This window comes from Penicillium maclennaniae (assembly GCF_028827695.1).
Source record: "Penicillium maclennaniae strain IBT 15551 chromosome Unknown utg000005l:1.0-2652337.0:1.0-2654196.0, whole genome shotgun sequence".
Lineage (NCBI taxonomy): Eukaryota > Fungi > Ascomycota > Eurotiomycetes > Eurotiales > Aspergillaceae > Penicillium > Penicillium maclennaniae.
The window spans coordinates 1,040,251-1,056,328 of NW_026623217.1; the positions used below are offsets into that span (position 1 = coordinate 1,040,251).

Here is a 16,078-nt window from a genome sequence, read left to right on the forward strand (position 1 = left end):
ACATTCAATTCGTTTCTATACATATACACATCCGTCATCAGTCATGCTGTGGAAATACAAAAAATAAAGACAAAGATATCATGATCCTCCAGATGCCCGTAGAAACGCCAAAACCCCATACTCCCATAGATTGCTTCAAAACCCGAAGTTCACCATCTGCAGCCCTTCTTTGGCCATCAGATCAGCCCAATCCACATCCATAGTGTGGCCGACCCGCATCAGGCGCTCAAGCTGTCGCTCGTAGACTGTCTGCAGAATGGCTCGTGTGGTTGCTGCGTTGCGGCCCATGCCATCCTCTTCATCCTCCATACTCGTCATCAACTCCATGGCCATCATTTTGAGGCCGCTAGCCGAGGCCGTCGCACCCGCCAGGAACAAAGGGAAGACAAGGAAGTGTCGGTCAGCCCGTCGGGTGCTCGTTGTCTGCTCGGCAATGCGCAAAATCTCCCCCGCGTGGTAGTCAATCTCACCGTCAGGCGTGTATTCTGACTCGTGGCGTTGACCAGGCCACATGCTGCTGAATGAGAATAGCTGAGAAGCGTGGAACAAGGTAGCCGACTGTGAGAGCACGTTAACTTTGAAATTCCACATCCGTAGAACAAGATGACTGACCTGCTGTAAAATCTCCTTGGATCGGCGGGGAAGAGTCTCTTGATGCTGAGACCAGTAGGTGATTTCAGGAGTCTCCCAAAGCCTGGCAAAGGCCTGGCGCAAGTTGGCGATCTCCTTCGATCGCTTGTTAAACTCGGCAAAGGGCTGAGACTGCTTTTCCTGGCGAAGTTGAGCCGCGAGAAATCCAAGCTGAGCAGCCAGAGTAAAGCTATCGGCGTAAAGGCGCATCATTACTGGCAAGCTGTCGTGCTCCTCGGGGTAAATCATACTGTAGCCTTCGGGCACAGAGGGGTATAGGAGGCACTCCGATGCGGGAAGCATCTGGTGATCAATGACGGCCCGCACGAATTCACCTGTGCCGGCTCCACTCAGCAGAGCGTAGAGATCAATGTGGCAGATCCACCAGAGAATGAAAGGGTGAGGTTCACGGCCAAATTTAGACCGGCGGAGAAAGGCGATGTGGAGGAGACGAGAGATGTGGTGAGACCAGAGGTTGGAACCGTGGGGTTCGGCGGCTGCGACCTCATAGATGAGAAGTAAGAAGTGAGTCAGGAAAAGACCATCTGAAACGAGATCGTCGCTGTTGCGGAGGCTGGTCTGAAGAGAAGGGAAAGCCTGCTGGTAGTACTGCAGAGCATCGACATTCTGCCCAGTACCACTGTGTGAAAGGCTGAGCGCTGAAACGGCCATGATGGCATCGGAGAGCTAAAAGTTATGTCAGTACTAGCATCTCTCCAAACGTCAATTGAAACATACCGGAGGGAAATGCGCGGCCTCCCGCTCGAGGAAATCGGCACTCAAAGTCATGCCACTGCTCTCGAGTCCAAACGAATCATCCTGACCTCGATCGTGAGGGAACAGCTGCTTCCAGACCACGTGACGGAAGTGAGCAAACAGCGCAGCATCCTGACTATGCTGCTCAATGTACGGGTCCAAGAAGGACATGTCATCTTCGAATTTGATGGGAGGGGGAAGAGTTGCCAGGATCGGGTCCAAGAGAGGGATCCAAAAGGATCCGCAATCTCCGATGTGGGCGACACTCGGGGAGTTCTGCCATTGGAAGATGACCGCCGAGTCACATCTTCAAAGGTCTTCAGGATTACGACGTTGGGGTCAGTGCCAATGTCACTCTCGGCCTTGGATCTGCTGATAGGACTGTTGACGACCGAGCTACTTGCCTCAGACCTGGACCGCTCCGACACGTCGTCCACATACTCTGGCAGGGCAGAGAAACTATCGGGGATCACGACTACGTGGTACGTGCCGGGGCTCGATGCCTCTGCTTTCCTTTCCCGGTCCTCGTCAGAGGTGAGAAGAGAGAATGCAGGAAGCGCGTCCCGGGTGGAAAAGTAATCCGACTTCTCCTCGCTGGGAGTGGGCGAAGACACTACACACAACACGAATTAGGGCCGGAAAGACATGACCACACGCCAATGACACTTACAATCCCAGACGATGTTTCCCTGGGTCTTCACATCGGCCATGCGGCCCATGATCCGAGGAGTATCATCGCGGAAGGCCAGCCGCGGTCGGTAGTCGCAGATATGGCCGAGTCGAGTACATTGCTGAAAGGAAGATGAGTCAATTGTGCATGGAGCAGACAGAATAGCCGAGGAATGCCTACATTGCATTGCGGGTGTCCTTCATCGCATTTGACTGCAGAGGAATGTCAGTCAGCCACGGAATTTTCCCAGGATAGGTATTTGAGAACTCACCTTTGCGACTCTGCAATGCCAGAGGAAAAAAAACCCCTCAGTCAATCAACCGTTCCTCTTGTTTTTTGTTCGAAGGATTTGGGTTTTTGGAGGGAGAACAAAGGACTTACCCGACACGTCCTATAGAGAAAGTGTTAGCAATTGCGAAGTTAGCTATACACCGGGTCCAGGACATACCAGCAACCGGTGCGTGATCTTGGGGGCAAGCGAATGCGCGGAGGCGCAATCAGGCCTTTCTCTAGTTTACCCTCAACGGGCTCCTCCTTGGGGGCGATAATGGGGAGCCGAAGCGGGCGCTTGGCGGAGGCATGGCCTCGACGGTTTTGCATCACCAGGCTAGTGGTCGTCATAAGGCTAACTGCCGGCGCTGGACTGGGATTAGTTGTGCAGACGTACGACCGGGTGCGATTGCAACATACGAGAGGCGTGGTGGCAACGGATGGGGGATGCACGATCCCGCGGGGAAATTTAATCACCAATTGAAGGGTGACCGGGGAGGGGGGAGGGGGGTGGGAAAGACGCGCACGAGGAGATAGACCGATTATAGAGTTCTCAGCCAGTACGGTTGAATCAAAAGCGGGACACTGAAAAAAAAGGTTGGAAAGATGGAAAGGATGGGGAAGGAAGGTCAGTTATGTAGGGAGAGAAATGCAGCTACAGACAAACCGGCGAACGGGAACCGCATGGTTCACGCATGGATGGCGCAGCCTTGTTCCTGGGGCTTGGAGGTGGCGGGAATCTGAAGGAATCTCGGGTGTTGAGCATCAAGTGCCGGGGAAGGGATGAACAGGTCATCGAGATAAATTTGGCAGAGCACTACTAGGACTACGCAAAAAAAAAAAGAGACTCAAGAGTCATGATCCGGTTCGTCGGAGACGCACGAAACGGGTTAGACAGGGAAAAAAATAAAAGAAAATAAATAAACACTAGAAAAATGAAGGGTCAAGGTAAAGAAGGAGAATAAGGCCTGGAAAAGAAGGGAAACAAGGGAAAAACCAAAAAGGTGGACAAAAAAGTGGGAAAAATGCAGATGGCATGCAGGTGCCAACCATGTGGTGTGCTATTCTTACTCTCTTGCCTAAACAGGGGAGCGGGCTCCGATGCAGCTATGGGCAGCCAGTGGGCTGGCTGAGGTCTCCCTGAGAAGGACTGAGCAGGACCAGGACCCGCGGAGATGGATAGTAAACACTAGTGCGATTTAGTTTGGACGAGTCCCAAGGGAATGACAACCATGGGACTTTGCATGATCGGAGCCGAGAATGTGTCCGGGGAAGAAACAAGAAAGGACTGCACAGGGCCTGGATCGGCCCGGCCAGACCGGTCTGGCCCTGATCGGGGGGGACGATGGGATTATTTCCCACCCAATTTCCCACTAAGGGGAGGGAGGAACTGCGCAGAATTCCAATTCCCTCTCCTCCACGGACTTGACCGAGAGTTAAGCGAGTGGCGTTGGGACTAGTTCGTCTTGCAGAAACTCGCTCTTTTTGGGTTTCGGCTTTCCTTTTGGCTCTCTACGCTTAGGCCTGATCTGGTTAGACTTGCGTTTGGAGATGCTATTCCCAGGACTGTGCGATTCCGGAGCCTATTCCCCCTATGATCCACCAGGATCAACAAGTGGTCGATCCACCACGTGGTGCCCGTAGATGCCCAGGAGAACCTGGGATGCCCCATACGATGCCCATACGATGCCCATGCGATGCCCTCTATGTGATTAGCTCCAGCGCCTGGTCGAGGATGCGTTGTACCACCAGACTACGCTCTCCAGCTCTCCACACACGCACACTTTCCCCATCTTGTCGGGCACCGTTCGGACACTGGCTCGCAACTTCAGGAACGCCAGGATCGCCTCGGCGCGTCCCTTGCGAACCGTCTCGACATTATTGCGTTCTCGAGTTAGCAGCTGCGCCAGGTCCGCCATCGGCGCCGCCAGGACCTGTTCACCGGGTTCGGACCACTGGTCCCACGCATCCACCCGGGCAATAAACGCTTGGAGCTCATCGTAGACTGTGTGAACGACCTGTCTGCCTCCGTGGGTCAAGGCTTGATCTAACGGATCGATCACCTGTCGTATGTATTTTCCCAACACTGTGGTTCGGGGTTAGCCGGCTGCGGACGCTAGACGCCAAAAGGGGGGCGGGGAGAAACGGGTGAGGAGAGTCAAAAATAACAAAAAAAGGAAAATTCAACGGGAATCAGGGAATGGGGGGTGTGTGTGTCTGTGTGGGAACGAACGAAACAAGACCAAAGAGGGAAAAAAGTGGGTGTTTAGTTTTCAACTCACCATCCGAATCGGCCGTAGCGGGGTTCAGACACTGCAGGAGACACTGCACACCGGCGGCAAGGGTGTCACTCGAGTCTCGCCCATTTCCAGAGTCGACTTCCATCCCGTTGCCCTCGTCATCCTCGATGGTTTCGTCGAACACAGGTGGGACGATTCGTAGCGCATCAGGCATGAAGTTCACCTGACATGCCAAGGCAATTTGCCCCAGAGCCCGTAGTCCATGGGGCCGATACAATGCGTTAGTCCGCTTCGCTTCGCGCACGGCTATGGTCTGAACGCGGGGTTAGTCCCGTTAGTCTCTTAGTTGCTCCCTAGCCTCGTGTATCGTGTCCGAGAACCCACCTTCATCAACTCATTCAAGTCTGGTCGCGCCGTCCACAACGCTGAAGCGGAGCGCGCGAACTTGACCAGCGCCGTCAGCACCACTTCCTTCCCCTCCCACGTCTTGCCAGATAGCGCCTTGTCCAAGACCGGCCAGACCAATTGGGCCGTGGGGAGGTCGATATCGGTTTCAAGTGACACCACCGCCTGAGCTATCGCGCGGGCGGCCGTATGCTTGATGGCCCACCGAGCCGAGTCCAGATTGTCGGACACGAGCCCCACGATCTCCCGGATGTAAAGCGTCACACTCCGGTTGCCACCCACATTATCCTGCCACGTTTTTTCAAACTCTTCTTTCACGTGGTCGTCCCCATCATGCTTCGCGACGAACACAAAGGGCAGGGCCGCGGTGGCAAAGGCCATAAACCGGTCGTTGGAAAGCTTACTGGATGCGTACAGGATTTCACCCGAGACTGACCTAGTGGAGCTATCTTCGGAGTTTAGATAGAGGCTCTTGGCGAAATCGATCGTTTTCAAAACCCGATCGTCCGACGCTAGTCGCATGAGATACCCCATCGACGTGCAATACGATGCACTGACGGTCTCGTTGCGGTCTACCACGTATTTGCAGAGCAGCTGAATGAATCGGTCCGCATACGGCCGAAACAGGAGAGTTTTCATACTGAGGAGCACCAGGACTCGGCTGCAGCCTACCTTGGAAGGGAGACCCACGGCCGACCGGAGCACCTCCTCCAATTTGCGCGCCAGCTCCTCGAGATTGGTCTCATCTAGATGATCGATCAAATATCGCTCAATCACCTCCATCATGGGGGACGTGCGGATACTCGATAGACGCATCTTGTCTATCTCCTGGCCAGTAAGACCGTACTTGTCCGCATTGAGGTGCACGTAGTTGACAGCCTGCGGCTCAAGGAGCTGAGCGAACTCAGGAACTTCTCGAGAATAGTAGGAACAAAGGGGCGTAGCTTCGTACCGGGGCTCTTCTTGATGATCTGAACGAGCGCACCAATCGCGTATCCGCGTACCTCCTCCACACTCGAATCCAGACCCTGCTCCCCCAAGAGGAAGGGAACGGCGCTCCCGAGCAGGGCAGTGGCGCGCTGCTCAGTTCCACTGGTCTCCAGCGTCCGAATCACGGAGTTTGTAACCGTTTGACAAAGCTTGAGGGCTGCCGCCCGCACAGACTCTTTAATATCATCCAAAAGCTTGAACGCCTTGCTGTAGATTTCATCCAAATAGGGCGCGTACTTCTCCGGCCGGCGACCCTGGACGAGATCCGCCACAGCGGCACAGCTTGCCTGTCGCATACGCCATTCGCGTCCGGCGAGCATATTTTTGAGTAAATCTTCCATGATCTGGTCAAAGTGCGTGTCCACCACCATATTAGGATCCCTCACGAGTGCCTGCCAGATGGTATTCATAGAACGCTGCACATTCGGGTTGGGATCAAAGCGGTAGCGGAAGAGCTTGGGGTAAATCTTGGGATTCTGAGCCAGATAGCCATCCACACTGGAATCGGAGAAGATAGTACTGATGCCAAATCGGCCAAAGGCCGCCCGGTTGCTCCAGAGGGCATTGTTGGAGGCCAAGGACATAAATCGATAGACAAGGGTGGGATCGCCGGCCTCGGCAGCCAGGTTCATAATATCTTTGTACGTATTGACGGACTCCCCTCCACCCGTAGGCAGAGCACCGGGCTCAAACAATTGGGTATCTTCATTGACATTACCACCCCCGAGATTGGCCCCGGTGGCTGTGAATGAGTCCACGAGGTCACGCACCAAATTGTCCTTGAGAGCTTGATCACCAATCTCATAGACCAGACTGAGACCATGGGCACCCGTCTCCTGCACCACCTCATCCCGATTACCAAGAAGGGTAGAGAATGTGGCTTGACACTTGCGCAGGCGCTCCTGCATTTCCTGCAGGTGTCCACAATTCTTCACAAGAGATAACAGCCAGATTGCGGAGGCTTTTCGAAGAGATGGCTTGGGCGCAACGCAGTCAGCGATGATCTTGTCGCATATTGCTGCGAACACCACGCGGGACACATCCGACCGGGGAAAGTCGGCGTCAACGTCAAAGTCTTGAATCAAAGCTCGAGAGTCCCATCCGACAGCAACATTGCTGATCGCTTCGCCTACAGTGAACTGAACTTCAGGGCTCTTGATTTCATGCAAAGCATAAAGCGAGTCCAGGAAATCGGTGAATAAAGAAGCCTTCGGATCAGCCCGCGAGAAAGTCAATGTCAGTAGACCGAAAGATGCGATAGAGACGTCGTTTCCAGACTTGGCGTCGCTCAACAGTTTCTTCTGAATCTTCTTCCAGCCATCTTCGAGGAGTGTATCGAGAGACAGAATGCCAGATAGACTGAGCTGCCCAAGGGCCACCTCTGCAGTTCGCACAAGAAGGTTGTCTCGAGATGCATCCGTGATGTCCAAAACCGTCTCAATGAAATGTTTGACCTGAGCTTCCGGAACCTTGCTGACCAGACCTCGATATGCAAGTCTGCTCAGCAGGTAGGAGAGCGCTAAGATCGCTCCGCGGACCCGAAGAGACGCCTCACCGATAGCAGTGTTCCATGACTCGATGTTACCGGCCAGTTGGGTCGCAAAGCTCCTCAATTGGTCATCTGCAAATATCGGATGGGAGACGAGAACTCCGAACGCCCGCGCAGCTAGTCCCTGTATCTCTTGGTTGTTACTGAAGATTGGCCGAGTCAAAGCTTGAGCTCGTGGGAGCAATTTCTCGATCACGTCATTAGGAGCCAATGAACAGATCTCCATAAAGTGAACACCGCAGTGGTGCAAGCCTGTAGGGGTTTCCTTGACGAGCCCCTCCAGGATACCAGACAAGAAGATGAAAACGGGTTCCTTGGCAGAGTTACGGATATACTGTCTTACAGCTGTCCGCGCCTCTTCACTGGTTGAGAGGAGTACTTCGAGTTTGTAGTCCCAGTCTTGCTCCATCTCTGTAGGAATTTCTGCTGCCGAACATGCTTCCCAGAGGAGGGTGTTGCGAAGGAACGCAATGGCCGATACAAATGCGGTTTTGTACGGACCCGACAGAAGCTGAGGCCCAGCCAAAGTTCCATCCATCGAGACATCGTCTTGACTGTTTGAGCCAAGCAGAAATTTGGTTGCTTCAGCAAAACTTGGGAAGCTAAACCAGGTTTCATCATGCTCCTGAGTTGCTGGAGCAGACCATTTCTGATCTTTGGTGGGATTGAGAAGTCGGAACCAATAGGGATGGAGGCCCTTCTTGCCTTCCTCGACGATTTCCTGCTGTCTCTCTGGGCCGCTTGCAATGGCCATCAGATCGATCCAACGAGCCACCACATCGCCATAGGGCAAAAATCTGTTGGCAAACCGCACAGCAGCGTACTGTACACTACGAACAACGTTGAAGCCAGTGTCTGGGTCAACATCACCCGGGTGTAAGCCCATCCGACTAACCAGGAATGGACGCAGCTGGTTTTGGAAATCTTTGTCATGACTGTTCAGGGAAGAGTTAAGGATACTTCCTAGTGCTTGGTCGATACTGACGAAGATCTCTGTACTTGAATCATCGGAACTTAAAGAGGTAAAGAGCCATCGAACCAGATCAAATTCGAAGTTCCCCCCCAGGTTCATCCTGCAGCTGAAAATCGACCTTGGGTATCATGATGCCGATACTTTCATAGGCGAGACCACGCAAGCTCAGGTCTGTGGCAGGCAGTCTTTGCCCGCTAGCACCCGGACTGGGCCATCCTTGAGATTGAATAAAGTCCCTCAAGCCTGCGACCAGCTTAGGGGCAATTTGCTTGAGATCCGACGGGGTGCCCATACGGACAACCCAGGTGGTAAAAGTGAATATTTGCGTTCGTAGCTTAGAAGCCTGCAGGCCCTGAGCTGACCTTGCAGTATCCGAAAGAAGACCATCTTCGATGAGCTTGAAGATTCTCTGGGTGTTTTCTGTAGCTCGGATGGATTTTCCCAAGAAAACCAGGATCTTGACTTGCAATGGAGGTCGCACGGGGGCGCTCCTCGGCAGCAGCTCCGAAATATAATTCATACAACTGTTCCACGACAGTTGGATCTTCGAGATCAACTGCAAATCGCTTCAATGTCTCATCACCCAGGTCAGCAAGACGAGAGTTGGCATCAGCAGAGGCAATAAGCGAGGGTAAAAATCGCTGAGAATCCGAGAACGCCCCGCTTCCGAGGAAGCGAAGAGCTACGACTTTGGTCTCTGTCAGGTTCAGGCCTCCCGAAGATGAAGGGTTCCATGTTTCAGTGGCTGGAGCGCCTTTGTTCAAAAAGGTGTATTCGTCTGGAGACAATCCCGGGCATGTTTGAGCTTCACCAGCAGCTGGGGAAAGGAGTAATAGCTTCCCCAACCACAAAGCCAAAAAGCGGGCATCTTCGTCGGACAAGCCCAGGCGTTGCTTGAGCTTCTGATCCTCGTCACTTCCCTTCGAGGGTAACTTGAAAAGGGGCAATAGGCGCAGGACAAGGTTGAAAACAATAGCTCCCTGAGTGGCAGAAGTTCCAATCTCGGCGATACCCTGCAGCAAAGGCAACAGAATCTCGACCCTGGCATCCGAGCCAAGGCGGTCAATTCCCTGCTGGGCATAGATCAAATCAAAATGTCGAATGAGCTGGGATTTTTGCTCTTTGAACTGCTTTAACAATGCAACAACTGGCAACTGAATCGAGGGGGGTCTTAACACGGGCGCTAACGTGCTGGCAAACCGAGATAACTTTGTTGCGAACAGCCACACTGTCCGAAGAAAGCTTCAGCAACAAAAGGGGCAGATAAGTTTGAAGAAGCGACTGAAGCTTCTCATCAGTATCTGCCATGGCGATTCTGAATTCGACCTTGCCTATCAGACTCAACTCGCGAGCCTCGGGGCTCATTGAGTCCGCCATCATGGATATGCTATATGAAAAGAAGATAGTCCAAGAATGGCATTGACTCCAACTTGGAACTTATTTCAAACGAAATGAGGCAACAACACGCGCGTCACCGTCAGCTTCACCGTTCAAGCTTGGAAGCTTCGGGCATCGGTGGGGAGATTAGTCAGTGGCTGACTCACCGAATCTCCGAGCTTCAACAGGTCTAGGAATCAATGTAACTTTGTCACTGTCTAGATGAAAATGATGATTTGAGTAAAGATATTCATTTATAGAGCTACTTAAGACAGCATATTATCTATCGTGGATTTAGTACCCGGCTCGCGTATTAGGACTCTTCTCAATTCGTCATGTCATCGCGTCTCTGCTCGGCAGCTTCGCCTCGCAAGAATCGGCCAACCTCTCTTTCTGCCTCGGTGGAGTGGCCATGACTGTCTTTTTGGGTGGAATTTCCAAAAAGGCACTGCCAGAGATCATCCTTCTTGACCATTTCTCCACCCGAAGAGCCACTAGTCATCAGATTATTCAGACTTGCGTCCTGCATTTCCATGGAGTTGGCGGAATCGATGGCTGTTTCCGTGAGATCGTCAATCAGTGTGTCATCACCATCGACTGCAATCTTCAGACGGGTGTTCTTCTCCTGCTTCTCCTTCTCTATGATGTGATTTAGCCGACGAGCGACCGACAGCTCGTAGATGGACTCCTCCACAGTGCCGGAGACGAGATACATCCACACAGTTGTGGGGCGATGTTGGCCAATTCGATGTACTCGAGCGATAGCTTGAAGTTCGATAGCCGTGTTGATTAAAGGCTCACATAGGAACACATGAGTAGCATTGATCAAAGTCAATCCAGACGACTGGGCTTTTCCGTGCAACAAGAAGCATTCAACCTAAATAAACATGATCAGCAAACTTACGTCTCAAGCAATCATATCCGAGCTTTGGTACACACCGCAGGGTCCTTCTTGAATTTCTCGATGCCACCTGGAGCATCGACGCTGCTGCTGATAATTCCGAAGCGCTGAAAGGCCCTTTGTAGGACTGTCAAGAAGTTTTTGTACTGCGAGAAGACAATCGACTTGGCTCCAGGATCATGCTCTCGCAGCCACAGGACATGTCGGGCGAGGGTATCGATCTTGGTGCCAAATGAGCCATTGAGATCAATCATTTTGATCTCCTTCAGAAGCCCAGAGCTGATATCGCTGTAGATGGCATTCTGGGAATGTCGCTCATGTTCAAAACTTGTGGGGGGGCTCCTCCTCCTGAGCGATGAGATCTTGTGGTTTGTATGTGATCTGATGGAAGTCGTTGAGTTTCAAAGGTTTCTTGCACATGGGACACGTTCGATGAGCACGCCACCACAAGCGCAGGCAATCTGTGCAATACTTATGACCACATACGGTCAAGACGCCTAAGCGGAGGCTTGTCAGTCATAATACAATGTTTCCATACACCATGTCAATACTTACCGACTTCAAAGCTTGATTGGCAAATAATGCAGATTCTAGAGGTATCCTCTGAGCCTGATTCATCTCGCAGATGAATGAGATAGCGCCTCTTGGACTTCAAAGACGCAATCTTCTTTTCAAGGGCCTCTTCTTGCGCCAATTTAGAGGCAAAAAAATCTTCATCCATAGGCTTTCCCGCGTTCTCTTCATCGTACGGAGCTACCGTATCCGAAATTTGTTGTAGATGGCGGTAATACTCCAAACGGTTGTTCATGGTGTCACGGAACATTTCCACCTCTCTTTCGAGGCTGGAAGACACTTTGAGCTGTTCAGAAATCATCTGCCCAGCATTCTTCAAAACCATTCCGACTATCTCGAGCTCAGAATTGACACGCGAGTTCCCCTCGCCCGCTTGCCATTCAAGAGAAGTCACTAAACTGCGGAGCTCACTGACAATACCCCGGAGAGATCCCAGCTCAGGGTCAGGCATGAGCTCACTGCGAGTGTTCATTATGCGCAAGAATAGCTCCGGAGAAGGACCTTCGCCCTTTTGTGCCTGAATTATGCCCAATTTGACCTCGTGGGAGATCAGAATGTTCTTCTGGCCGGTAAGTGCGTCGTGGCGATCAGCATACATGGACCGAAGAGCTTCCATGTAGACATACATCTCATCTTGATGCTTTGTCGACCGCTCATATTCATTGCCCTCCAGCTCAGCATCCTCCTCTTGGTCGATAAGGGACTGAGAAACAAGTCGTATCATGACATCTCGCCATTCGTTGTACTGCGCCGCGTGCTTGTTCAGGGCATCGCAAAGATCTTCGAACTTGTTTATCAGACGATATGAGACAAGTCCCCTGTTGTAGAGGTGGGGTTCCAATCTTGGGATCTGCACGAATTGCTTTTGCTGTGTTTTCTCCTCGATGATCTTCATGTAACGCTCGACCTTTCGGGAAATGTCTGTCAACATCTCCTTCCGAATCAGCTTTGCAGCCTCATAGCCTTCTTCTTCCTTCTTCTCGAGCTCTTTGAACTCTTCAGAGTCCGGTCGGGTGAGATTCGGATCGGATTTGATCTGGTAGTAGGCGTTCGCGGTGAAAAAGACGGCAATATGCTGAACTTCAAGAGCAGCACGGAGTCTGAGGCGACATTGACCAATGCGGCTGTTCTTATCCACCTCTTCGTTGTCCTTATCACTCAAATCGACCATGTCGGTAGAGCCTGCGCCATTACTGGGACTGTCGTCCTTGCTTTGTAGGCGCTGCAGCCGCAGCTGTTTTCGACTGTCCTCCACCAACTCCGTGGAATATTTCAAAGCAGTCTGCCAAATTGCTAGGGATTCCTTCCGGCGTTTTGCATTTTCTAGGAGCTGGCCTCGGCGAAGTTGAGACAGTAGGAGCGTTCGCTCCTCGGTGCGAATAGAGGTATCAGTGTTTTCAACCATCACCTCGAGAACTTCATCGACAGTCCGCAAAGGGCCGTTTGCTGCGCCCAAGGCTCGACGGTTGCTCCCACTGACCTCGGGATGAAGACATGTCTGGCGGAGTCGTGTCAACCAAGTACGCATTTTCTCCACGGTCCCCGGATCTTCTGGATTCCAGTCGTCCCGAAGAGGTGCTCCTGATGCCTCAAGACCACATTGCTCGCACATCTCCTCGAAGAGCTGTCCATAATGCTGCTCTTCAATCGCAGTAAATGGAGTGGTGATCACTACACGCTTCTGTGGTGGTAGGCGAAGTTCATCTCGCACACGATCCTTGCTGTGTCTGAGTGCGATTGCATTGATGATGTTGGCGAGAACCGGCCCAAAGCGGGAGAACAGCCTTTTCCATACAGTACTCGAGTCACAAAATGGTCTGTAGTGGAGGAAGAGCAAAAGACCAAACAAATCATCGATATTTTTGCGGAGAGGCGTGCCCGTCACAGCCCAAGCATTCTCTCGCGGAATCAAGCGGGCGACTTTGGCGGCATTGCTGACACCACTCTCGATCATTTGGGCTTCATCCAGGCAAACACGCCACCACAAAATGCGAACCAGCGGCGTCTTACGCGGCTCGAATCTCTTTTCATGGCGAAGGCTTCGCTTCGGAGCTGCACCGGCGTAGTGAATCTCCCGGGAGATGACATTGTAGGTAGTAAGAACGACATCAAAGTCTGCAACCTCTTCTATTATCAGATCATCGGACTTTTCTTGTCCTCGTTTGATGCCGGTATAATGGTGCACGCGCAGACCAGGAGCATGCTGCTCAATTTCTTGTTTCCATTGTTCTAGAATGGCAGGGGCGTTATTATCAAGGTAGCGCCGGAAGGCCTGAGACCGTCGGGGTCAAATTTCACATCGTCATCGACGAGTCGTCTATTCAAATTTATCAATGCAATCATCTCCACGGTTTTTCCCAGCCCCATCTCTTCAGCGAGAATGCCGCCCCTCAAATGATCTGCAGCATCAGACCAATGATGGATATTGGTGGTGATAGTCATGAACAGTTGACTGAAGTAGCAGGTATTTCCATCAGCATCTTTCATTCCCTTGAATGACGCCGGGAGGCCGTCGCGTGGGGGTCTCTCTGTCGAAGTAATCGTTCCGTCATTCTGAAGCTCCACACCTTCTCGCCGCAGAAGCCATCGAACGGCTCTTCGCTGGAAGGGGAACAGTTGACACGCAAGACCGGGGCAGTGGATCTCTGCGGATGAGCTTTTGGTGTCTGACGGAACATGAACGCTTTCGTAGAATTGACGCGGTGACCATCCTCGAGGATAGCCCAATAGATTTTCACGATGCTCACGTTGGCCACTCAATGATTTCGGGCATTCGTAAGTCTCCTGCAGTGCGTACTTTGCGAATACCTCCAGGACCGGATCTTGCAGATGAACAAAGTCCGGAAGTTCAAGAGAGTCTTCCCAAAGGATCACAACATCTAGCTGAAGGCATTTGTATTCGGGCAAAGGACGTATTGAAGCTTGGTAGCATGCCCTCGGGGGACCGCGACTGAAGTGCCGGTCCGCCGAAGTCAGCCTGGTGGCATGCTCAAGTTGTTGGAAGAAACTGGACTGCTGAAGATCATTGAATTGTTGTTTCAAGAAGTCAGTTCTTTCCGTATCGATCGCCCGTAGCTCGAGTGACCAGGATCTGTGGTAGGGTTTGTCCTGTGCTGTACTTTTATTCGAGTCGTCATGGCTGGCGCCAACGCTTCTGATTTCCACGAGCACGGGGAGAGAACAGGGGGTTGCTGTCGAATCGGAGGGTATCACATCATTTAACTCAGGGTCATCGGAAAAGCTCTAATTATCAAGGTGGCAAACTGTTAGTAATTCAATCTTGGACGAATGCCACTTCATACTAACCATGCGCAGTGCCAGTCGCGCCAACGGAATATAGCCTAAAGGAGTCCCGCTGGCAGAGACGCCTCTCTGTTGAGATAAACTGTAAGGGCCTGATTTGGTGACCTTACGCCGCTTCGCCGGGCGATCGCCGTTGTTGAAAGAGTCGCTTTGCGCGAGAGCGGCGATCAGTGACTGAGGCACTGCGTCTAAAATGGGCAGAAATTAGTCTCAATCCAACCGTGTCCGTCGCGGAAGATGATAAACAGTACCTGAAATAACCACTCGCTCCGCGATCACACCCATCCTGTGGACTTACCTCGTATGAGTCTCTTGCCGCCAAGTCACGATGGGGTAGAAAAGATGAAGGCGCAATGCGACAGCCAATGCTCTTATCTTATCTAATCACGTGGCGATATCTGCAGCAAACCGCACAAACAACAGAGCTTCACACTGGGGATAACCTTTGACGCCCCCGTACATTGCCGGAAATGTGTGTTTGTCAAAACGAAGACCACTCGAATAGTGGTGGAATAGCACAGAACTTTGGTTTTGTGTGGACCCATCATGTATAAGGACGCACCGCCTGTATCTATAAAGTCGATGAAACTCTCACATATCGCCGTACGGGAATGAAACAGAGTATAACGGAAGACCACTCGAACAAAATTGCCAATGACACTTTCGGTGCTTAAATGAGCGTATTTTCATGCCGAAATGTTCAAATATGCCCAAACTTTACCATTCACGATAAAAGTACTAGGACTGAAACAGTGGCCAATATTGACGTTCATTGACGCTTGTAGAACCAGGGTTTGGCCTCAAACATCGAGCAGAACAGACAGATACAAAAGGTTGATGACAGATATAATCTAGATAATGCTGCAGCACGGCCACAAGGTGCTCAAAGTTTGTAAGATTATCAGATCGGTGAAAGATGCATGCATAATCGCTAGGAGTGGATCTCGAAAACCTCGTTCTAAAACCGGGGTGTTACTGAAACCACCCGCAATACAATCTGAAGAATCTTCATCTTTCCAACTTGCCTTCAGCAAAGCTGCAGATTTTTTCAACTCGTGATTATAGATCACAGGAACCAAGAACTTGTCCGTCCTTGGCTTGCCATGGTGTGAAATAGTATCGGCGAGACTCCGCTAAAGACTTCGTCGTAGACTTGGGCATACTGTGAGCAAAGGACAACATAGCCTTGTTGGCACGTGGAATGATTATCTCTGAGTCGAACTACGCTTTCACTGGATTTTTGATAAATGAAGAATCAGAATCGGAAGATGAAGGCCACTCGGATGACGTGCACGTTCTTACAGCTCAGTTGCCTATACCTTGCCCACAGATCGCGAACTTCATGAAGTGCACTTTTCTCCGAAATCAACCTCGAGCGCATAATTCTGATCAATAATAATGGCGCGACCCGCTGCTTCCAGACCGAAGCTTATCGTCTAAG

The 16,078-nt window shown here is 51.7% G+C and overlaps 3 protein-coding genes across 3 annotated transcripts; all 3 read right to left on the reverse strand.

The window, feature by feature from the left end:
* Window positions 1-135: 135 nt before the first annotated feature.
* On the reverse strand, window positions 136-2,677 carry N7477_005619 (Zn(II)2Cys6 transcription factor; the record flags this gene model as incomplete). The annotated part of the gene is made up of 8 exons (XM_056967282.1): window positions 136-1,317; window positions 1,369-1,662; window positions 1,716-1,999; window positions 2,057-2,177; window positions 2,237-2,268; window positions 2,328-2,337; window positions 2,438-2,447; window positions 2,505-2,677. 8 exons carry the CDS (start codon window positions 2,675-2,677, stop codon window positions 136-138), a joined length of 2,106 nt encoding a protein of 701 aa, XP_056822036.1.
* Window positions 2,678-4,038: 1,361 nt separating this feature from the next.
* N7477_005620 (ECM29 family proteasome component) lies at window positions 4,039-9,860 on the reverse strand (the record flags this gene model as incomplete). Its single annotated transcript, XM_056967283.1, has 7 exons — window positions 4,039-4,412; window positions 4,609-4,879; window positions 4,951-5,885; window positions 5,924-8,501; window positions 8,602-8,903; window positions 8,965-9,637; window positions 9,672-9,860. The coding sequence occupies 7 exons, from the start codon at window positions 9,858-9,860 to the stop codon at window positions 4,039-4,041; spliced, it is 5,322 nt and encodes a 1,773-aa protein (XP_056822037.1).
* A 325-nt stretch (window positions 9,861-10,185) lies between these two features.
* N7477_005621 (uncharacterized protein) lies at window positions 10,186-14,922 on the reverse strand (the record flags this gene model as incomplete). The annotated part of the gene is made up of 7 exons (XM_056967284.1): window positions 10,186-10,737; window positions 10,800-11,063; window positions 11,248-11,258; window positions 11,317-13,563; window positions 13,614-14,577; window positions 14,641-14,825; window positions 14,889-14,922. 7 exons carry the CDS (start codon window positions 14,920-14,922, stop codon window positions 10,186-10,188), a joined length of 4,257 nt encoding a protein of 1,418 aa, XP_056822038.1.
* Between the last annotated feature and the right edge of the window lie 1,156 nt (window positions 14,923-16,078).